Genomic DNA, 23,790 nt, shown 5'->3' with positions numbered 1-23,790 from the left:
CAACAATATTAAATCAGAGTCTTTCTGGATTGAAATAAGAGGACAGATTGCAATAAAAATGGCATAACAGAAGTTCTGCATTTTTTCCTGAAATATGAATAGTTATGTTTCATAAGAAAGAGTTGGCAATCCAAGGGTTTGTTAATAACAAGAATGGTAAGAGCCTGCAATATACTTACCAAAAACATGGAATCCTAAAGTGCAGGTGTAAGTGGCCCATTCTATATCTCTAGTTGTTTCAACACTCACGACTTGTTTACAAGCAGAGGGGATCCCTACGAAAGAAAAAAACCCGAACAACCAGGTGATAACATCTTGAATTCTCAAATTATATAGATTTTTGATTGCACCAGATGAATTAAAACCTATGGTCTATCTTGGCAGTTATATGGTCTCCTTTAAATTTTAAATCTGCATTAGACTGCCCTAACTTTGCACAAAAGGACTAAATATAATTCTTACTCACAGTATAAGATTTCATAGTCTCCTGAATTAGACACAAGATATTGTGAATTAACAGACCAATCCAGATGAGTAATGAAGCTGGAATGACCCTACAAAGAGAAAAATACTGTATTAACTTCACTAACACTGTCTCTAAATGTGACAGTATTAACACCGTGCTATAAAACATGCTTAAGTTACTAATATTGAACTAGGAGAAAAAGGTTAATTACCGAACATTTGCCAATTCTTGTGTACTTTCTTCCATTTTCACTTACGCCATATATATAAATACAGTTGTCATGGGAACCTATTGCCAAGAAGTTTCCATCTATAAACAACAAAAGTGAACTGTAATTATTTCTGTAAGAAAGAACTTAGGAGAAGTTACTGTGTCACGGGCAAGAGGAATTGCTCTATTTTTTCTTTTTCAGATGAATATCGATGCACATTTGAAGTTTACAAAACAGCAAGTTTATGCAGCAAACATTACTCTTGTAACCACATGACCACAGTCCATTTAGGACTAACCTGATTGCAATAACCTGTGCAGTTAAGTTATATGTGTTTTTTTTCTTTTCAGTGAAACCATATTGAACATGTGTGGGAGTGAGGGAAGGAAAAGAAAATAGAGCTTAAGACACCATCCATTCAGTGTTGCCAGTCTTTCATGGTGTATTTATTTTCAGCTTCAGTATGACAAGTGGGAAATTATTTTAAAACAAACCAAACCCAAATTTAATTAAAAAAAAAAAAATCACTTCTTATTTTTGCCCAGTAAATAAATGCTCTCAAACCTGGTGAGTAACGCATTACAGACAGCTGTTCATTTCCATCTGTGTGTACAGTGACCAAGTCTTTTGTTTCTGTGTCGAATACAAACCACCTGTTGTAAATACAGAAAGAGGCCAATAAATCATTCCATAAGGCATTTAAATCTAATGTAATCTTGACCAAATTCTGTCAAAATAGCATAAGTTTTATACCAAAAAAGAAAAACAGCAACTGCTACTTTGTTTGGTTTGTTTTTACTTTAAGACAAAGATAGTTTCTTTCCCATGTTTTTTAATCAGAAAAATAATCAGACACTGACCTTGATATAAATCTTCAAATTTTGGTCTGTTTTACTATGTCATGCATTAGAATAAAGTAAGCATTACATATAATGACCTCCTTTAATGCCCTTCCTCTATGCTATGCTGATGTTTAAACTTATGCCTACATTAAATCCTAGGGCAAAGGAAAACACAAGCAAGAATCAGGACCATTCTCTTTGGTTGAAAGACTAGTTTTTTTTCTTAATTTAAGTTAATTGATTTATTAACTTTTTAACTAATGTAATTACTTTTAAAGAACTAAAATTTAATTTGTGAAAATGTATAGATAGGATAAAGATAAAATTTGCATTCAATACTTGCATCAAATTACTAAAGACAAAGTAAAGATTCCTTTCAAAGCTTCTCCTTTTGATTTACTTTGCCCCGTAACTAAAGTAAATCCTTTATTTAGGATTGATATACAGCCCGAAACAATCTTGGCTCTTAACCTCTAAGCATCCTATACGTTCTCAGTTAAGTGGAACTGTTTTCTATACTAACAGCAAAGTCTGCCCTCAAGTGACATTAAAGGGAAGGATGAAGTTATGGCAAAGGCACTCCCTCCTACGACAGACCTCCAAGGTTATACCCAGGGCCGCCATTGACCCACTACATGACTAAGGGCTCAATCTGCCCTGAAAAATGAAGATACCATCTTTCATCTTGGTTTTGTCTGTTTTTGCCTTACACTCTTCAGACAGAACAAGTCTCTTAATATGCATTTTTACACTGTGTCTAGCACAGTGGAACATTTGTCAAATTTTTGTTACAGTCTCTTGTTGTCACTGCATTAGAGATAATAAACCACTCACTACATTTTCCAATGAGCAACTTCTTTTATATGCCATTTCCTCTACACTGCCCTACAGGACTCAGAGATCTCTAAATGTATCTGCAAAGTTAACCCATTATCTCAAATTCCTTCTTTAGTCTCTCCTTTGCCATGATGGACACAAAGATTTAACATGTAGGTCACTTATGGTGACAGCACCTCACATGTATCACTGATAACCTAGACATCTCGCCATGTTCAAATCCACCTCCTCCCTAATGTTAGATTGCTGCTCTCCCAGGGCAGCTCTCAGCAAACACAGGTACTGGTCTAAGGCTAGGGTTTCTAGGCACTAAGGCAACAGAAATTTCACTTTGAAGTTCATCAGAAATCAATAGAGAATGAATACATGTCATGCATACATCTGCAAAACAAGATCATGAACTTGTAGGTGATCTGGAAGTATTGTGTTTGTTGGTGCCTCAGGTGTAGCTCTGCACATCTTACCTTCCAGTCAGCGTCCCTACTGCAACAACAGATGCTGAGGGGTGAAAACCTGAAGACTGTGCTGGATCCTAAAAAGTTTCAGAAGGAAGCACACTTTTTTTACCAGTCCAAGTTAGAACAGAAACACAGTTCAATTATCTGTCTCAGAAGCAGAGTAAGTCCGTCTTGTTTTGTTTGGGGTTTACTGTTTTGTTTTGGGGTTGGTGTTTTTCCCTCTTAAATACAATCTTGAGACAAAAAAAGCTTTTTTAACTGATTGAAATATTACCTAATAGATTCCCATCCCCCTCCATACAAGCCCATTGTTTTTTTTTTCTTCACTATCTAAAAATAACTTGGCAAGCAATTTCATAACAATAACATTGGCAAAGGCAGCTTCTCAACAAATCACAAACAAGAGATAAAAATAACTTCTTAAATTAGAGCTGAACTAAGAATTAAGTACCAAAGCTGCAGTTTACCTACTGTCTAAAGGACAAGCAAATATTCAACAAAGGTATGTGCCACTTTGTGTGGAGCGGTAAGGTCTAGCTTCTATGCACACTGACACCTTTTTCAGTGTCTGCCAGTTGCAGCTTAGTGGGAGATTTAGGACATAAACTGGGTTTCTTATTTTGATATGCTATTTTAAAACATTTTACTTTGTATAGTGTATTATTATGGGACATTTTAAAACATTTTACTATGTGCACTGTATTATTATGGAGGCAGAATTGCAGTATTATTATGGAGGTAGAATTGCAGTGTTTTTCTTACAATTTAAACACATGCCTAAAAAACAGGTAAGCATTTTCTTTCTAATACTTGTTCAGTTACAAAGAATGAGCTCCAGAGCCCTTCATGTTATTGCAGAAAGTCCCAAAATAAATAGCTTCCCCCATTCCCTTTCTGATGCATTTTAGTTATTTTTGGCAGGAAAAAAAACCTGAAAAAATCCAGCAGTATATCTCACAGAAATGCTTACCTCCTGGATTTTCTATATCCTAAACCAGTATCACATTGTAGCCATTTTAGTAAGTTTGTTCACATTTCTACCAATTTGTAATTACTAGCCCTAAAGGCTAGGTATAAGGGATATTCTCATTATTTTTAACCAAGTGACTAATTTCAGAGATGTTACTAACACTCAAGAAATTTCAGAGAATTGCTGAGATGCAGGATTTCTGTATGCATGTTCTAATCCACTTCAGTATTCCAGACAGGAAAATTTGCTAATTTTTTAAAAGTATAATTTCATAGCGAATGCTGAAATATTCTCCTGAATAAACTGGAGATTCAAACAGTGCATGTAACCTGAGCAGTAAATTGCACTCATAACCACATTAAAAAGATTTTACATAGATCTCCATGACAAAAATAGGTTAACATGAAATTATTCACTTACTTCAGATAATGAATCACTGATCTATGAAACAGTCTCATACATTTCAAGTGGTTAATAAGGAGATTATTGTCAATAAAAATCTTGCCTTAATGAAGCAGAGCGTACTTGGAGGGAAAAAGAAACAAATCTAAACCTAGCTTAACAGCCCTACTGCTGTTGCCATCAAACTTTTCAAAAGAATTCAGGTAAATAAAGCAGTTCCTTAAATATTTCAATAACAGCAGTTTCTTAGAGAATGCCTTACATTTGGAAAACAGCAGCTAAGTATTAATTGAAGCCCACTGGAAGTCATAATAAGCTAAATTCCAGCTCTGTTTTTCAGAGGACATAAAGGATAATACAACGGAAATGATATCCTTTTTTTGAGTTGATGATTACTTAAGTATTTTTATTTCTAAGATAACAGCTTATCTGATTAATAGATTTGTTCCTGTTCCCCATATTGTACTTATCTCCACTAATGATGTTTCACTATCAAACCAAACTTCTAAATGCTCTTTTCTTTAAACTGCAAACAAGTGCTAAATTTTGCACTTCTCTTCATGACTATAGGCCCTCATCAGTAAATTGTTCTGTAATGAGAAATATATCAGAAGTACTAGCTTCTTGTTCTCCCAGTGGTTTTGAGCATGTACGTAAGTATACAAAAACACATTTAAACTGAGCAAAGGATCACAGTAGTACCTGAAATTGAGTCAAACAACGTTTGGGTTTTTTTGACAAAAAAAGAAACTTATTAGGAAAGCATAAAAGGTGGTACCAATGGTTTTACTCTCCACTTCAGGATATTTATAAACAAAGCTTGCACACAACCAGTTCTGCACTATTTCTAAATAATCAAATGAAGTCTCCACAATAAAACCCTATGCTGAAGACCAGAAAGGTCTATGTAAAAGTTTCCAGTTATATCTTTGTTTGAGCCACTCTGAATTTCATGTGAAGGATATCTGCAATCTAGTGTGTTCATATTCCTTACTGTACAATACAATGCACTGTTATTGTTGTATTTCAGAACAAAAAAGGCATTTTCTTAGAGGGTTTACCAAGACAGGTCCAGGAAAATTTGGTTTGTAACTGCTCACTGGTTTCTAAAAATATGTTTTATTATTGAAGTTCATAACCTAAGTGTGGTGCTATCTATTTGATCTTGCATTTGACATCCTGGTAGCAGTTCAAGAGATTTGCAAGCACATTAAGATTTTGGTGCATCTCAAGGTTTGACCATTCCCTTGAAGCCCAACTACAGTATTCTTAAAGAATGAAGGGGAGAGAGCCCAAATCACATTAACATATCTTAAGCCCTAAAATTATTAGAAGGTAGGAAAATGCAGTTATCTGCCTGATTCTCAGGCCAAACCCTTACTATTATTGGTTTCCTTTTTTTTTTGAAGAATGAAAGAACTACTTTTATTTTCCTTTCTATTAAGTTCTTATGCTACAGGCCAATCTGTCTTTATAACCAAGGCACTGAACTATGGAAACACAGCTCCATCTGTGGGGCACCAGAACTGTTGATCTGGTCGCTCCAATTAATTTAGAACTCAACAAAAATATGTACCTTAGAACATATGACCTTGGTTAGACAGAATAAATTCAGTTTTCCACATTCACCAAGCAAGGATGATTTACCAAGTCCGTATAGTGGGATACTATGAAAGACTGTTTGGCAAATGCTCTTCTGTTAAGACTGCTTCAACCTGATGCAGCAGCATACACTTCTTGCAGATGTATTGTATTTAGAAAGTCTTATCAACACAAGTTTTAAGGCCCCAAAACCGCACTTCTGTATAATACAGGACATGGATCCATATAACCTAGGGTTATAATTCTTGGTTTTAAGAGTTTTACATCCATTTTCAGAATGACATTTTATTACTCTCTTTTTTTTCCCCTCAATACTTGAAGACATTTTTAATCAATTATCTTTTGAAAACCTAAATTACTTGAGAAGTTCTATAATAGCAGAGTTGTGTTTAATAAATTTGTACCTCTATAATCTTGTTCCAGATAGGATGATGAGTGGTTGCATCCCAGAGTGTAATGTGTTTGTCATGTCCACAAGTGAAGAACTGAGGTTTAGAGGAATGGACTGCAAGTCCCCAGAGCTCATCAGTGTGACCCTACACAAGCAGAAATAATTCTTGACAAGAAGCACAGCACCATCATAACTAAACATGTTTAAACAGGATTAAAATTACTAAACCATATATTAAAGCATTAGAAAAATATGTTGGCTTAGATAGATGCATATTTATAATATTATTTTCAAAATTACTGCAATAATGAATCAAACAGATGCATGGCTATGAAACTTAACTTTAAGCAATTTACTGCTATTACACACTTTGAAAGGTTCTTGTAAGGCAACAGCTTACCTGGGTAATGGGGAAAAAATCTCCTGATAGTGTGCCCTGCAGCACAAAGTTTCTGGTGGTTCCTATTAATACAACGTCCCCTTTTCCCTCTGCTACAGTTCTTACTGGACCAAACTGCTCTGGAATCTGTGGTCATAACAGACAAACAGATAAATCAGACAATTTGTCAAGTGTTCCTATTTTTAAAGATATGTGGCCTCACAAATGCATTTTAATAAATGCTGCATAGAGAAGAAATTAATGAACATATATGCCTGACTTTCAAAAGTTTGTAGCCACTTGCATCAGCTCAATAATGATCTTTATAACACTACAAGAAAAGACATCCTTATCAACACTGTACAGTTAAACTAAGTATTTCAACAAACAGAAGAAGTTCCTCCATGCTGTGTTGACTCGATCATATTTGAATTGCAGCTGTGACATTTCTACATTTCTATTCAGAGCTAGTGTCAGGCTTTGTATCACTAGTACTTTCCTGCAATTAATGTTTCTTTAATCGCAGCCTATGTTCTGAAAGAGTCAATGCCAATCTCAAATATAAAATTCTACATCCTCCCTTGAACTTAAAATAACGAGGAATACCACTGTATGAACAAAAAAAGAAGAAGAAGGATGCCATGGTTAGAAACAGCACAAGCAGCTTATACTTTGTGCTGTGTGAAAAACTAAATTACCAAAACAGACACGTCATTCCAGTTGCACATATATTTGCAACATTTAATACCATATAGTAGAGTTGAAACCCTTCCTCAGAGTTTTATGCTGATTTTTCTGTTATGTTCAGTATGTAACAACTATGCAATTCTGCACAAGCAAATTCTGCTTTAGTCTTTTAAGTTTCTACATAACAATGGAATTAATTTTTGGAATTTCTTTTTTAAATAAAACCCAAAACTAACCAAGAAATTACTGAAAAGATGTAAGTACTAAAACCTCAAAAAAATCCTCATATCATTTTGGAAAAGAGGGAAGCAGTTGTTGAGGCAAAGAAGCGATTCAGCGTTTATGCCACTGAATTGCAGCCAGATCAAGCACGGCAAAAAATGGCAAACCCCTGAGAAAGCTGAACATTCCCGTGACTGTGATTCTGGATGTTGCAGTTGGCTACATTGTGAAGAAAGCAGACCTGATGTTAGTTGGTGCTGAAGGAGCAGCTGAAAGTGGTGGCATTATCAGCAAGATTGGCACTAATCAAATTGCTGTGTGCGCAAAAGCACAGAATAAGCCGTTTTATGTGGTAGCTGAAAGTTTCAAGTTTGTGAGGCTTTTCGCTCTGAATCAGCAGGATGTCCAAGATAAGTTTAAGTACAAAGCAGACACTCTGAAAACAAACCAGAATCTAACAGAGGAGCATCCCTGGACTGACTACACATCACCATCACTCATTACATTACAGTTTACAGACCTCAGTGTATTAACTCCCTCAGCTGTCAGTGATGAAGTGATTAAACTCTATATGTAACAGCATCATCTTCAGCAACTGCCACAGTCGTAAGACCTTGGAAGATGACACAAGTTATATGGACATGGTAAGGAAAGGACATTATAAGGATTCATGTAATTATTTCTTGACTTTTTAAAGCAAGATGTTACATACGGATGGATCACTCTTAAAAAAAGTTACTACAGCTTCTAAAGATCTAAAATTTTCTTTTTACACTGTCCCACACGACATCCTTGTCTCTAAATTGGAGAGACATCAATTTAATAGATGGACCACTTGATGGATAAATAACTGGCTGGGTGGCCACACAAAAAGAGTTGTGGTTAATGACTCAATGTCCAGCTGGAGACCAGTAATGAGTGGTGTCCCTCAGGGATCAGTGTTGGGACCAGTCTTGTTCAACATCTTTGTCGGTGACATGGACAGTGGGATTGAGTGCGCCCTCAGCAAGTTTGCCGATGACACCAAGCTGTGTGGTTCAGTTGATATGCTGGAGGGAAGGAATGCCATCCAGAGGGACCTTGACACGCTTGTGAGGTGGGCAGATGCCAGCCTCATGAAGTTTAACCATGCCAAGTGCAAGGTCCTACACCTGGGTCAGAGCAATCCCAGGCACAGCTACAGGCTGGGCAGAGAAGAGATTCAGAGCAGCCCTGCAGAGAAGGACTTGGGGGTGTTGGTCGATGAGAAAATGAACATGAGCCGGCAGTGTGCACTCACAGCCCAGAGAGCCAACTGTATCCTGGGCTGCATCAAAAGGAGCGTGACCAGCAGGTCGAAGGAGGTGATCCTGCCCCTCTACTCTGCTCTTGTGAGACCTCACCTGGAGTATTGTGTGCAGTTCTGGTGTCCTCAACATAAAAAGGACATGGAACTGTTGGAACAAGTCCAGAGGAGGGCCACGAGGATGATCAGGGGACTGGAGCACCTGCCACATGAAGATACGCTGAGAAAGTTGGGGCTATTTAGCATGGAGAAGGGAAGGCTGTGTGGAGACCTCATAGCAGTCTTCCAGTATCTGAAGGGGACCTATAGGGATGCTGGGGAGGGACTCTTCATTAGGGACTGTATTGATAGGACAAGGGGTAATGGGTTAAAACTTAAACAGGGGAAGTTTAGATTGGATATAAGCCTCTTCCACAGGATAAGGACACTCTTGGAGGAGTTAAGAGCTGTGGTGCTCAACACCTTGAGGCTAATGTGTGACAGAAATCAGGGAAAACTCTCTAATTACACAATGATTGTTCTCATAGTGGCACCAACATCATTAGGTCCAGCTAAAGCAATCTAACATATGCTCTCAATTAGTTCCTTGGGATACTTGCACATTATGCAAGGACTACATCACTTGTGTGCTGGACCTCTCCCTTCAGGCCAAAGTAAGTGGTATCTGATCAGTGTTGCTGCTCAACCATTTGTGGCTTAAAAGCTGCAGAATGACATAAACATTGGATTTCTGTTACAATAGTATGGAAAAATTAACAATGCTTCTCAAGTACCGTAATCAACTTTGGAGCGGAAGCAAAACCATTTTGCAGATAATCATTATGCCATAATGCTCTTATTTCTCAACTACTTCAGAATCCATTTTTCAAGTGTACAGTACCTCTATGCAACTACTAGAAGTCTTGTCTTTCCTTAATTTAAATGAACAACCTATTTGATGTTCTCACCTTATGTCTATAGTAGCTTTAACATATTACTAACTTCAGATAATTATCACCTTACACAGGTAGCAGGAACTCAGGGATATCTTCAAAAAACAGCTTTGGCAAAGCAGTGTTTAGATTTGTGCAGTGGAAAATACACCTGTCAAACACACATAGAATTCACCTTCTGGGGTCTTGATCTAATGAAATTTATTATACAAGATAAAATACTCAGAGAAAGGACACTGCAGGATCGTCACATGTTTGTTAAAACTTCTTCAAAAAGCTACAGCAAATTACTACAGTAAATTGGAAATGTAATGACATTCACCACTGGTAGGTGAAATATTCCTGTTCATATTCCAGAAACAAGTCTACCCTTTAGTCCTGCAGAACTCACTCAGCTTATAAAAAGCTCATTCATATGCATGGACACACAATACCAGTAAGATTTAATTGGCTCAATTTTTAGTTTGTATAAATATTACGTTTTCCTTAGTTACAATTTTATAATATTTTGCCTGATGGTATTCTTAATTTTTCCATTATTGCCGTAATTTGCTAAGCCTCTCACAAGTTTCAGAAGCTTTACACACTTGCTCTCTTGCTTCATAGCTGAAAAAGTAAGCCAGAGAACAAACTATTAATACTGTAATCACCCATATTTAGGCTGTCCATTAGTACACAACAGCCTCAGCCACTCCTTACATCAAGCAAAGACACTGAAGGGATGAAAAGAAAGGGATGCTCTGTGCCATATCATCAGCTTCTGAGAAGCTCAATGACTCCTATGATGGCACTAATGCCCAGACAGAACAGGTAAATGAGGTTACTATGTGATCTTCATTAACGCTGTGTTTCTATAGTCACATCATCAGCAAGACAGTGAAACAGTACCATCAACACCACTTTTTGCATAGGAAACTGGAATAGGACCAGCTAAATGAAATAGCCAAGACTAACAGGAAATACAGGAGAGAACCAACTGACCAATACTGACAAACCTCAGTGAATCACCTAGTTGTTCAAGACCATCATAAGTCTGAAACCCTTGGACAAGCATCATCAAAGATACACAGAGATAGCCATCACTCTATTCCATTTCTATGGTTAGTACTTGCATGGGAGCATGGCTTCACTAAGGGGAAATCCTCCCTGACCAATTTGGTGGCCTTCTATGACGGAGCTACAGAACTGATGGACAGGGGTAGAGCAGTTGATGTCATCTACCTGGACTTGGGTGAAGCGTTTGAAACTGTCCCACACGACATCCTTGTCTCTAAATTGGAGAGACATCAATTTGATAGGTGGACCACTCGGTGGATAAAGAACTGGCTGGATGGCTGCATGCAGTTGTGGTCAATGGCTCAATGTCTGGCTGGAGACCAGTAACGAGTGGTGTCCCTCAGGAGTCGGTGTTGGGACCAGTCTTGTTCAACATCTTTGTTGGTGACATGGACAGTGGGATTGAGTGTGCCCTCAGCAAGTCTGCCGATGACACCAAGCTGTGTGGTTTGGTTGATATGCTGGAAGGAAGGAATGCCATCCAGAGGGACCTTGACAAGCTTGTGAGCTGGGCTGATGCCAACCTGAAGTTTAACCATGCCAAGCACAAGGTCCTACACCTGGGTCAGAGCAATCCCAGGCACAGCTACAGGCTGGGCAGAGAAGAGATTCAGAGCAGCCCTGCAGAGAAGGACTTGGGGGATGTTGGTTGACGAGAAAATGAACATGAATGTGACCAGCAGGTTGAAGGAGGTGATCTTGCCCCTCTACTCTGCTCTCATGAGATCTCACCTGGATTATTGTGTGCAGTTCTGGTGTCCTCAACATAAAAAGGACATGGAACTGTTGGAATAAGTGCAGAGGAGGGCCATGAGGATGATCAGGGGACTGGAGCACCTGCCACATGAAGATACGCTGAGAAAGTTGGGGCTGTTCAGCCTGGAGAAGAGAAGGCTGCGTGGAGACCTCATAGCGGCCTCCCAGTATCTGAAGGGGGCCTACAAGGATGCTGGAGAAGGACTCTTCACTAGGGACTGTAGTGACAGGACAAGGGGTAACGGGTTAAAACTTCAACAGGGGAAGTTTAGATTGGATATAAGGAATCACAGTATCATAGTATGCTAGAGATTGGAAGGGACCTCAAAAGATCATCTAGTCCAATCTCCCTGCCGGAGCAGGAACACCTAGATAAGGTTACACAGGAATGTGTCCAGGCGGGTTTTGAATGTCTCCAGGGAAGGAGACTCCACAACCTCCCTGGGCAGCCTGTTCCAGTGTTCCATCACCCTCACTGAGAAGAAGCTTCTTCTCAAGTTTAAGTGGAACCTCTTGTGTTCCAGTTTGTACCCATTACCCCTTGTCCTATCATTGTTTGCCACTGAGTAGAGCCTGGCTCCATCCTCGTGACACTCCCCCTTTATATATTTATATACACTAATACGGTCACCCCTCAGTCTCCTCTTCTCCAAACTATAGAGACCCAGCTCCCTCAGTCTTTCCTCATAAGGGAGATGCTCCACCCCCTTAATCATCTTCGTTGCCCTGCGCTGGACTCTCTCCAGCAGGTCCCTGTCCTTCTTGAACTGAGGGACCCAGAACTGGACACAATATTCCAGATGAGGTCTCACCAGGGCAGAGTAGAGGGGAAGGAGGACCTCTCTCGACCTACTAACCACCCCCCTTCTAATACACCCCAGGATGCCATTGGCCTTCTTGGCCACAAGGGCACAGTGTTGGCTCATGGTCATCCTGTTGTCCACTTGGACCCCCAGGTCCCTCTCCCCTACACTGCTCTCTAACAGGTCGTTCCCCAACCTATACTGGAACCTGGGGTTGTTCCTGCCCAGATGCAGGACTCTACACTTTCCCTTGTTATATTTCATCCAGTTATTCCCTGCCCAACTCTCCAGCCTGTCCAGGTCTCGCTGGATGGCAGCACAGCCTTCTGGTGTGTCAGCCACTCCTCCCAGCTTAGTGTCATCAGCAGACTTGCTGATAGTACTCAATTCCCTCACCTAAATCACTGATGAATATATTAAATAATATTGGTCCTAGTACTAACCCTTGAGGCACTCCACTAGTTACAGGCCTCCAACTAGACTCAGCCCCATAGACTACAACTCTCTGGCTTCTCTCCTTCAGCCAGTTCACCTCACTACCTGATCATCCAGACCACACTTCCTCAATTTAGCTGTGAGGATGCTGTGGGAGACTGTGTCAAACGCTTTGCTGAAGTCAAGGTAGACCACATCCACCGCTCTGCCATCATCCATCCACCGTTATTTCCTCATAAAAGGCTAAGAGATTGGTCAAGCATGATTCCCCTTGGTGAAGCCATGTTGACTGCCCCTCATAACCCTCTTATCCTTGATATGCCTTAAGATGGCACCAAGGACAAGGTGTTCCACGACTTTCCCAGGGATGGAGGTGAGGCTGACCGGTCTATAGTTACCCGGGTCCTCCTTCTTGCCCTTTTTGAAGACTGGAGTGACATTTGCTTTCCTCCAGTCCTCAGGCACCTCTCCCGTTTCCCAAGACTTGGCAAAGATGATGGAGAGTGGTCTAGCAATGACTTCCGCCAGTTCCCTCAGCACCCGCGGGTGCATCCCATCTGGACCCATGGATTTATGGATGTCCAGATTGCTCAACTGGTCTCTAACCCATTCCTCATCGACTAAGGCAAACCGCTCTGTTGACCTGACTTCATCTGAGGTCTCGGGTACAGGGCTCTTCAGGACTGCCTGCAGCAGAGTAGTCAGAGACAAAGAAGGCATTCAGTAACTCTGCCATCTCTGTATCTTCTGTCACCAGGGCACCCATCCCGTTCATCAGTGGGCCTACACTGCCTCTGGTGTTAGTTTTATCTGCCATGCACTTGAAAAAGCTCTTTTTGCTGTCCTTGACCCTTCTCACCAGGTTTAATTCTAAGGAGGCCTTAGTCATCCTAGCTGCCTTCCTACATCCTCTAGCAGAAGCCTTATATTCCTCCCAAGTGGCCAGCCCCTCCTTCCATGACCTGTAAACTCTCCTCTTCCACTTGAGCATACCCAGCAATTCCCTATTTATCTACGCAGGTCTCCTGGCCCTCTTCCTTGACTTCCTACATGTCAGGATGCTCTGATCTTGAGCTCGGAAAAAGCAATCTTTGAATGCCAACCAACTATCTTGGGCCCCTTTACCTTCAAGCAGCCTTGCCCATGGGATTTCCCCTAGCAATTGCTTGAAAAGGCCAAAGTTTGCCCTGCTGAAGTCCAGGGTTGGAATTCTACTTGCTATTCTACTGGTCCTACCACACAAGATCCTGAATTCCACTATCTCGTGGTCACTGCAACCAAGGCAGCCCTCAACCCTTACTGCTTCAACCAGACCCTCCTTGTTAGTGAGGATGAGATCCAGCAGCGCTCCTCTCCTGGTTGGTTCATCCACCATTTGCAGGAGGAAGTTATCATCCACACACTGGAGGAACCTCCTGGACTGTGGCTGGGTTGCTGAGTGGTCCTTCCAGCAAACATCAGGGAAGTTAAAATCCCCCACGATGACCACGGCCTGTGACTGTGAGGCCGCTCTCAGCTGCCTGTAGAAGGCCTCGTCAACTTCCTCACCCTGATCTGGTGGTCTGTAGCAGACACTCACAACAGTATCATCACTCACCCCTGTAAGGGTGGTGAGGCAGTGGAATGCAGTGCCCAGGGAAGTTATGAATGCTCCATCCCTGGTATTGTTCAGGGCCAGGTTGGACAGAGTCTTGGGTGACATGGTTTAGTGTGAGGTGTCCCTGCCCATGGTAGGAGGGCTGGAACTAGATGATCTTAGGGTCCTTTCCAACCCTAACTATTCTATGATTCTATGAAATTACAAAATCATTTTGCTATTGTAATAGCCTGAAGTGAAAAATTACCTCACCTTATTAATTACAAAGAAAGAAAGAAATAATATGAAAAAGTATGAATACAAGATTTGTTTTCCAATTCCTATAGATCTTAAAAAGGAAATACTATGTTAATAAATAGGCTATCACAGGAATCACCTGATGACTCAAATGATATTGCACTTTACCATTGATTTGCTTTCCCACAGAACACATATCCGTAAGAAAAAAAAATATTTAAAAAGCTCTCTTCAGAAGACAACTAAAATTTCATTTTGAGTAGCAGAATAACTTCAATATAGATGATATTACCTCAGTTTTATGAAGTTTTTGGTAATTTCCATTCCAAGATATCAGCTTTCGGTCTTTTCCACCTCCTGATACTAATGTGCCATCTCGCAACATACACAGCGCAAATATTCCACCCTCATGTGCCCCTTGAACTGCATGGCTTATTCTGTTGGTACCTGGGTAGAAGGAGAAAAGGCATTGCTACTGAAATACTCAGCTTAATAGCTCATTTTTTCCTTCCTCCCTCACCCCACCTTGTTTCTTTACTACCTGAGAAGGACTGTATTTAAAAAATAATAATGGCGGGCATGGAGTTTTGCACCAAAACATGCAGACCTGCAGAAGAGACTAAAGTAGTACATCTTAAGAGCGCACTTCCCCAGTCTCAAAAATTAAAAGCATACACACTCAGTGAAGTTCAAACACAAAGTAAAACAGGTTAAACTTTTTTTGCGGGTGTTTAAGCTAAACCATTTGACATCTGCTACTGCAGTAGCACTATGCATCTCATCAACAAAGAAACCATAACCCAGTCACTTGTTATCTTCCCACGATATTCCACAGCCTTCCAACGCCAAGCTTGCACCAAAACCCAAGCTCGAGGTCTTTGTATACCTGGCAGAAAGTGCTGAACCACTCTCTTAAAGAGCCTGTATTTCTTTATTGACATACATGGCTTGGTCAAGTATGTTCTTAGACTCAAAACACTTTCAAAACCAACTAAATTAGATTAAACACCTCTAATGAAGCATTACTATTATGAGGTATAAAGAAATGGTTACTAATGATTTTATTACTGAAATATGCACCTTGCATCAAAGCTTGGCTAACTATGTTTAGCACAAGCAAGGGGCTGATGCAAGTTAGGAAGAAACAACTAATTTTTCCTTTATAAATCCCACTTCTTTCTATCCATGTTTAGGATGTTGCTGCTGTTTGCCTTCCAGCAGGCATTGCCTTCTGCTGCCTAAAAAAAGTCGTTGTACTAGAAAACGCTTTTTAGGAAGTTCACCCTATCTGTCTGTTCTTTTGAAATAAAGCTGAGGAATTCAATTAGATCTGCATATACTTTAGCTTGACTTTCTAGGAAAACAAATACAGCTATTTGATGTCTTTTTTAAAGTGTATGTCAATAGGCATAACGTTTGCAAATTCTAGAGTGATAGTATAGGAGACTGGAGATCGTCAGTTATATTAACAGTGCTTCTTGCTATCACACTGCTTAAGGAAAAGAACTCTTCCTGCATTTCTTAAATCAGTAAAAGGTATACATGCTAGCATGGCTCTGTGATTAAACGTTTGAACACAGGGAGCACGTTCTATACAACTTTGTGCTCCAGCAGTCAAGTAGGTGTTTTGTCAGTTCTTTAGGTGCTTATAGAGGAGAATCCAGACATAATCTGACGGATTGGTCTTGGGAAAGAACTCTAGATAAGTAAAATTTATTCTTCTGAAAATGATGCTGCACTCATGTAAAAATTCACAGCATTGTATTACAATTTCACTAATAGCTTAAATCTTGCCTTACCTTTCCCCCAAACCAAAATGTTTCCGCTTGAGTCTCCTGTAATAGTATCACCATTTTCAGAAAAGGTCACACATAGGACAAACTTTGGCTTCTCTTGTTTCTGCATGGTTATGAAAAATATACACTCACAGCAACACATGACCCATTTATTTTAACAGTATACACTTGAGTAATTTAGCTTAGTCTTATAAAGCTCTATTATTACTTACATATCTACACAGGAGTTAAACACGTTTCTACAGTCTAAACACTTGTCCTTGAGAGGGCATAAATGCATCAGCTGAGGTTGGTGGCCCAATCCTGCACCCTTTAATTACGAGTTCCAGATAGAGCGAGTGATACAGCCTTGCCAACTTTTAACATCAGATCAAGAATGCTCTGAGATAAACCAAATCCCCCAAATTGTGCATAACCCTAAAGGCTTTAAGTATATAGAAATGGTCAAAGATGCAAACAAGCTTTATTACTGTAATTTTTAACTCCAAAGTTTCTAGGAGAAGAATATTATTAGAGAGTTTGGTTGTAGATAAGAATTAAGAAATCATCTTCTGAAAGAATCTTAAAGCTCAGTAAAGGAAACATTGCTTCAACACCCTGCATTTAAGATACTGATGGCAACAAAACAGTGCAATGTAGAGCGAGAATGAAAATTCATTAGATAGTAGCTTCTAAGGACATTACTTACAATGTTCGTTGGCTACCAGTGTGTATACCCTCTCTCTCCCTCAAACTAAGAACTGTTCTCAACTAGGGCCACCACACTTTTCCATTAGCAACAACCATTGAGAATAACAGAGCCATAACAGGGGCAGAAATCTGTCCAAGTAGCTTAGGAGTTAAAAAGGAATGAAAATTAAAATAAAATGTAACAAAATTTAAACATGTTATCTCAGCATTTCCTCCTGATTTCACACAGAGTATATTAATTGATAATGCAATACAGTTGCTTTGACTATTCTTGTGAGCCACAACTCCACAAGCAATTAACTAAGCCCTATTGGAGTTACCTGCAGTCACTGCATACATCCTCACTTGTGCATGAAACTGCCATAGAGCTTATATACATTTAAGAACAAAAAACAAATTAAGACCTTGAAATTAGTTACATTTACCAAATGGTGGGCAGCTCAACCTGTATTTGAATTACATACATGTATGTATCTGAGCAGAACAGAGGAAAAGCTAAGAATATTCATACAGAATATTCATATTCACATAATCTATGTGGTTTTGCAAGTGTTTCTTCTGACAAAATTTAAAAAAAATAAGAAAAAAAAAAGAAAACCTGAGGTAACTTTATTTTGTGTAGGGGAGAATAGGACAGGACGGACATGGGCAACCTGGCATAAAGAGTATAGGAAAAAGGATGCAGGGAACAAAATGTTAATTATATTTCAAAACTTTATTGTGGAAGTCTTACCCGTGGAAACGTTCTCTGTGCCATACCATGAACACAACCTGAGCTTCTGCAAAATTTCAGGTTTAATAATGATCAGTTGTTATTAGCACTTACTATTAACATACAATTAAAGAAATACTTTACCTCAAATAATCCTTGCTTTTTAATAAGGGAATTCCCTTCTAGTGTCCAAAAATAAAGGTGTGACTTTCCACAAGTAACTATTATGTTTGTATCAGTAGGGTGAAAATCTGCAGCAAATACAGCCTCATTAGAGCACTTGGAAGGAAAAAGAAAAACATTGTATCAAAATTTAAAACTCAAAGAAAAACAAACACTATAAAATGGTTCTCTAGTTATATAAACCGATTAACTCTCAGTATAATACAAATTCTGAACTATTCATTAACACAGCAGAATTTGGTAGAATACTTTGAAGTCAGAGTATTTTAGGATTTTATAAATTCGAATCACAAGTTATCGTTCAAAACCATGTCAGGTAATGAAAAGTTTAGTTTAACACATTTAAAAATTAGTTTAAGACATTTAATTTGTGTGCATGCTCTTATCATTGCTGCCTTGACTTTTCTAATCAATTCTAAAATGACAACAATAGCAAAATTCAAAACAAAACCCCAAATTATTGGGATAATCTCAACAGATAGAAAATATTCCCTTCCTTCATGTTCTTTGCCTTTTATAAAATGAAAATTTTTAAAAGGCACAAGAAGTTAAAGATAGACATTTCAGACAAGAAAACCAGATCTACATACAAGCAAGTAGTATTAAATATCTTATTGCAACACCTTGACATCTGCCAGCTTTTCTTCTTTCTGCCAGTCCCACACAGAAAGCACATGGTCATTTGAGTCATCCACAGAGCATAGGCTACTTCCTCCATTCTGAGGAAGAACATGGAAAATATTAATGCATAGCCCAACCAACATGAGAAACATAGAAATACACATTTAAAATAATTAAATACTTTGGTGTAGGTGAAAATATTTATATCTATTTACACTTTAATTATTATACTTGTAAGTTATCCCACAGATCTCCATGAAATATAATAATTTATAAGGTCATTGAAAAATAGGGCTAAAAAGAGATCTAGAAGAGGAACTCATGCAAACTGCAGTCTTTGTCAGGAATGACGTAGGTTATCTCTTTTGAGACATCCAGCGATAGAAATTACAAAGGCAAATGACACATCATTTTCTATTCTATTAAGAAAGCTTTTTCTGATAATTATATTGAGCTTCTTTCTTTGTAATAATAATCCAATTACTTCTTCTCAGATCTGGAATGTACTCAGGGAAAAACATTACTCTTCATATAGGAATAATCGGTCATAGTAAAAAAATCAGAAAACAACTTATTCCTGATAGAATCTTTTTTTTATAGTTTTGTCTATTATCAGTCTTTTCCTATCTTAATGCCCTAATTACTTTAATTTTTCTTCATGCACCATATTTCCTAGACATTTTCCGGTTAGTACCCATTTTTCATATCTGTGAATCCAAAATCCAGATGAAGAACTCCAACTGTGATTTCTACCTGAACTAAGGGAGAATGACTGACATCAGTTTCACTAGTGATGGGAACTGCTGTACAAACATCAGATCTTTCTTCCAAACAGTAGGTATCTGGAAGGTACTTTTTGGTCCGTTTTTCCCAATTACTCTTGGTGTTTACTCCTAGCTGCATGTTTACAGTGGAATAAACCATCAAGTAATGCCTAATTGCTTTCCAACCCACTCAAATATGATTTCCATAGCCTCCTGGCATCAGCTGCATTAGCTTTGAGTGCAGATGAGCTTGCTGAAACAGACTGAGGCTGTGGTTACACAAGCAGTCCTTTGGCAGCAAACAGTCCTTACTCTGCTACCTACAGCACAGCTGCTTGCTGCTGCCTCTTGAGCTAAGGCACCACAAAAGTCTGGGCTATCATAGAGTGAGCCTGTTTGAGGAACAGATCAATACTGGGAGAAAAGAAGACCCAAGCAAACTCTGCTTAATTTTGTTTCTATATCAGGTTGTTTGTTTTTTTTCCTGACCAATCAGGCCACTAACACGTATTTCAGACACAGTTACAAAAATAACTGTGCCAAGGCAACTCAAGAGATGGGACGGAGACAGGACTTGGTAGCCTGAAGAGAGGGCTGTCTAAAATGAGATAAGCAGTACTGCTACAGGATAGGAAGTGATGCTCAAGACTGGCCGAGCTCTAACTGTGAAATCACAGCATAAAGAAAATATATTAAACACTTTCTTCTGGCATCTACCAGGAGGAATCCTCCATTAAGTACCTATTTCTTCCTCCAGGGAGATATTTACAGAGTATTTCCTTGTTACTACTTTTTATTTATCCTTCAAAGGTCATCTTGAACTGTGTTGGCTTTAACCTTTGCATTCTTCACCTACTCCCCCAATTTACTCATGTCTTTTCTACTTTCTATATAATATTGTCATCAATAGATTGCAAGTAATTGTGGAAACTCTACTGAAGTACATTTTGCCTAGGGAATACACCACTTAGCCGCCTCCTTTCTAAAAATGCTGTTAAGACAATTGGGCACCATCACATACATTGCTTATGGATTCCGTTCTACATGGATCGCTTCTACACTTGCACATGTAAGGTTACAGGCTCATCTTTTCAGACGGGATGTCAATTTTGCCTATGTCATCTTTTCTTACCTCCCTGATAGAGCAGAGTTCAAAGGATGGTGCCAAGAGGCTAAAACCAGGAATCTAATTCTTTACAATCCTTTATCCATATGCCTTTACTGCTTTCAAGCAAAAGCTTTTCCTTCTCTTATGGGAGCTCCCATTTTTTAAATCCAAAATCAGTGGTACAGGCCATTCTAAAGGTCTTTCATTAGTCATTTTTAGGCATAGTGAGGGGGTTAAAGGCTGCAGATAGAGTATGCAGTAAGGATACTGAAATTTCAAGAACACAAATCTTTTTGCAACTCTGTGTCCTGACGAAATTAATTGCATATTATGAAAAGCACAATGCATATCTCTGAGACTGCTGAGATACTGCTAACTTTAATAGCATCATAAACTGTTGGAAACAACTGGGTAGCAAGCTTTCTTCCTCTAAAGAGGAAATTAAGAGAAAAGATATCTTGGAGTTTGTGTTGATCAAGCAAGCTAAATTTGAAAGGCTTCAAGGACCTTTTCAGCAACGATTCTTAATATGACTATTCATTTACTTTACTTACAGATTTAGAGAAAGCAATGCAAGTGACAGCTCGGTCAAAAAACCCCATTCCAATGACATGCAGTGTATTCAGAGTTACGGAATCCCAGACACGCACGTGTGGAGGCAATTGCTATAAAACAGACAGAAAAAAAGCAGCTGAAACAATGGAGAAGAAAAAAAAAAAAAAAAGAAATCAGGATTTTTAAAAATAGTAATTAATCAAAAAAAAATTATCACAATTTAAGATACAAAAATGATCATAAATCCTTTAGATTCACCCATGTCAGCACAGATACACTATAACTGACTCACTGATTACTGTGCCTAGGACCAGTATCTTGGACTGATTACCCAGCGTATACAACATGTCAGCTCTCAGTGACATCAGTTCACTAAAGTTAATAGGAACAGAGACATTCTTCATTAAGTGAAAATTGTTGATGAACTTGCACCCTGAGACTTACTTGCAGGTCCAAGATCATCAGTTTAAGTTGTAGCAACCAAGATAACTCTGGTCAACATCAAAGAGGAAATGCAAAAAGAAGCTTAAGAGTTTCTAAAATGTAATTAATTTCCATGTCATACAAATGGCTGTGAAAAAGAACTGTATCTTCAGACTCTTCTTACAACTGTAATCAGAACTAGACTGCTGTTTGTACATAAAATTCAAGTTATACACAACGGCCCAAGATCCAACTCCCTGTGAAAGCTACATGGTTGCCCGTTCCTCCCCTCTATCCTTGACCTTGTACAGCACAGAGTCCCACACCGGCTCAACCTCATGGAGACAGAAATCCTCCTCAAGTCCACTAGAGGGAACCCCAGGAAGGACTTGCTGATAAAGTTTTCTTTTAAAAATAGGAGTTTAACATAGTGCCATCAACCTTTGCAAGAAAAACAAGGGCCGTGTTTTATTTCCCCTTTTTTCCTTACCCCTTTAAATAAAATGAATTTGGTTTCTTACAATATCAGGAAAAAACAAAACAAAACACATCAGCTATCAGTCTTTCTTGCTCATAAGTAATGAAATTGCTCTTAACATAAATAAATACATGAAAACTGGAACTCAAAGCCACTCCAATACCTTAGTTACATAAATGGCTTTTATATAAACTTTTCTATATATCACATTCCCTTCAAGTGTAAACATCAAACCTATAGATTTTATTTCACACATAAAATGGTAATTATATTTCTGAAGTTAAAAAAATACATACCAGTAACTTCTCCAACACACAATAAAATTAAATAGTTTATGTTAGTCAGCTAAGTTATCTTTGCATAAACCTTATATTGCATAACTGGGATTTTGTTTTCCTCATTTAAAGTAGTTTTTAATCCTAAAATTCTTCTTTGACATCTACGAAAAAAAAAATCACAATAGCTTGGCTGTGACATCAGCTGCAGACTCTGCTTTCCTCATGTGTTTCCTGCCTCTGCTTGTACCCAATTCTTTCTCACTTGCCTTAGCTCTCCAGAGCAATTTTCATCTTACTCTGCTCAAATAAATTCCTAGCCTACAGCTAAGGTTTACAATAATACAGGTAATAGCTGAGAGAAAAATATTCTTGCCTAGATGATGGCAAGAATTTCTTTTTTTTTTTTCCAGCAAATAACTCAAAGCCATCTTTATTTATGTTTTAGTTTTGGTAGCTGTTGTAAGAAATGAAGTTGTATACTGTACAGTTTAATCTCTGCCCCTCCCCTTCCTTTTCCTAATATCCATCTGACCTCTCAAATCTCTTTTGTAGCCTCACCGTTTTATGTCTCTTTTGGAGACCATCTCCAAATTTACCTTCAGTCTGTGAAAGTAACGGAACCAGTAATAACCACTGACAATCTTGATAATGGAACTAGGTAACTGATAGCATGCAATAGGCACTTTCAAATTAATTTTTCCTTACTTTCAGTTCTAAAACTTAAGACCAATTTAACTACAACATGAAAAGAATATAGCATGTATCTTCTCAATAACATATTCTTATGAAATAGAAGCAACTATACATCAGCAAAGGAATCACTCACTTTTCCATCCTTGGATGTCCCTGCAACTTGACCTGTTGCGATAGTGATCCTATCAGGATGGACAGCCAGGCTAAAAAAGGAGAGAGGCCAAACTTATATAAGCTTATAATAAATAGCCCTATTTTAGTCACATAAAAAACATTTTTAAAATATAAATCCAGAACTCACAAAATAATTTTCATGCTCTTTTATTCAGAAAACTCTTCTTTCCTGATAAACAAGACAGTAATTTCAGCTCTAAAACCCAAAAACATGTATCAAAGAAGCCCCAGTCTCACTCATGTTGGGATTCATCTCACTAAGATTTAAATGACAGCAGTTTATTTTACCAGGAGTTTACAGCTTGAGCTAGTTATCTAATTTCAGTCATCTGTAATCAGAGGTTCCAGAGATCTGGTCAGTACAGTCAATGCTGTCTAGTGACAATCTTCCAGACCAAACTGATGTATTCACTCAAACAGTGCTCTTCAGACAGTATTGACCAAATACGCGCAATGATTTTATAGGGAGATATCAACTTCCCTTAATACTTTTCCAGCAAAAAAAGTCCTTCAGTAAGCAAGAACACGATACAGAAATTAGGAATTTTGATTCTAAAATTAAACTGATATTTTAAAACTGTGATCAATGTTAACTTATGTCTCTAAGAAAAAAGCAATCTAAAATTTGTATTAAAGCTTGGAGTACAGTCTATTTTTGCCGTAAATTCTCACAATTATTTTTTCACTACACCTGCTTTGCATACAGTTCTAGAGGCCAAGTACCCTGCAAAATGAACTGTGGCAATA

General features: G+C 38.5%; 1 protein-coding gene across 12 annotated transcripts in view; it reads right to left on the bottom strand.

Moving 5' to 3' along the window:
• The window catches only part of EML1 (EMAP like 1), a 133,870-nt gene that overhangs the window by 7,375 nt on the left and 102,705 nt on the right, over positions 1-23,790 (bottom strand). For all 12 annotated transcript variants that reach the window (XM_062627890.1, XM_062627888.1, XM_062627889.1 and 9 more), the window contains 13 exons: positions 23,003-23,072; positions 20,997-21,107; positions 18,573-18,668; positions 17,911-18,045; positions 16,368-16,467; positions 14,861-15,015; positions 6,580-6,705; positions 6,193-6,324; positions 2,821-2,888; positions 1,242-1,330; positions 678-775; positions 467-554; positions 180-275 (listed from right to left, as the gene is read on the bottom strand). In XM_062627890.1, coding sequence (XP_062483874.1) covers positions 180-275; positions 467-554; positions 678-775; positions 1,242-1,330; positions 2,821-2,888; positions 6,193-6,324; positions 6,580-6,705; positions 14,861-15,015; positions 16,368-16,467; positions 17,911-18,045; positions 18,573-18,668; positions 20,997-21,107; positions 23,003-23,072 — 1,364 coding nt within the window. The remainder of the gene's footprint in view (positions 1-179; positions 276-466; positions 555-677; positions 776-1,241; positions 1,331-2,820; positions 2,889-6,192; positions 6,325-6,579; positions 6,706-14,860; positions 15,016-16,367; positions 16,468-17,910; positions 18,046-18,572; positions 18,669-20,996; positions 21,108-23,002; positions 23,073-23,790) is intronic.

The sequence above is a fragment of the Pezoporus occidentalis genome, unplaced genomic scaffold (genome assembly GCF_034315485.1).
Source record: "Pezoporus occidentalis ecotype Australia unplaced genomic scaffold, CSIRO_AGI_Poc_V1 ctg31, whole genome shotgun sequence".
In the NCBI taxonomy this organism is placed as follows: Eukaryota; Metazoa; Chordata; class Aves; order Psittaciformes; family Psittacidae; genus Pezoporus; species Pezoporus occidentalis.
The sequence above is the reverse complement of the archived record's forward strand: the minus strand, read 5'-3'. Positions and strand labels throughout refer to the sequence as shown.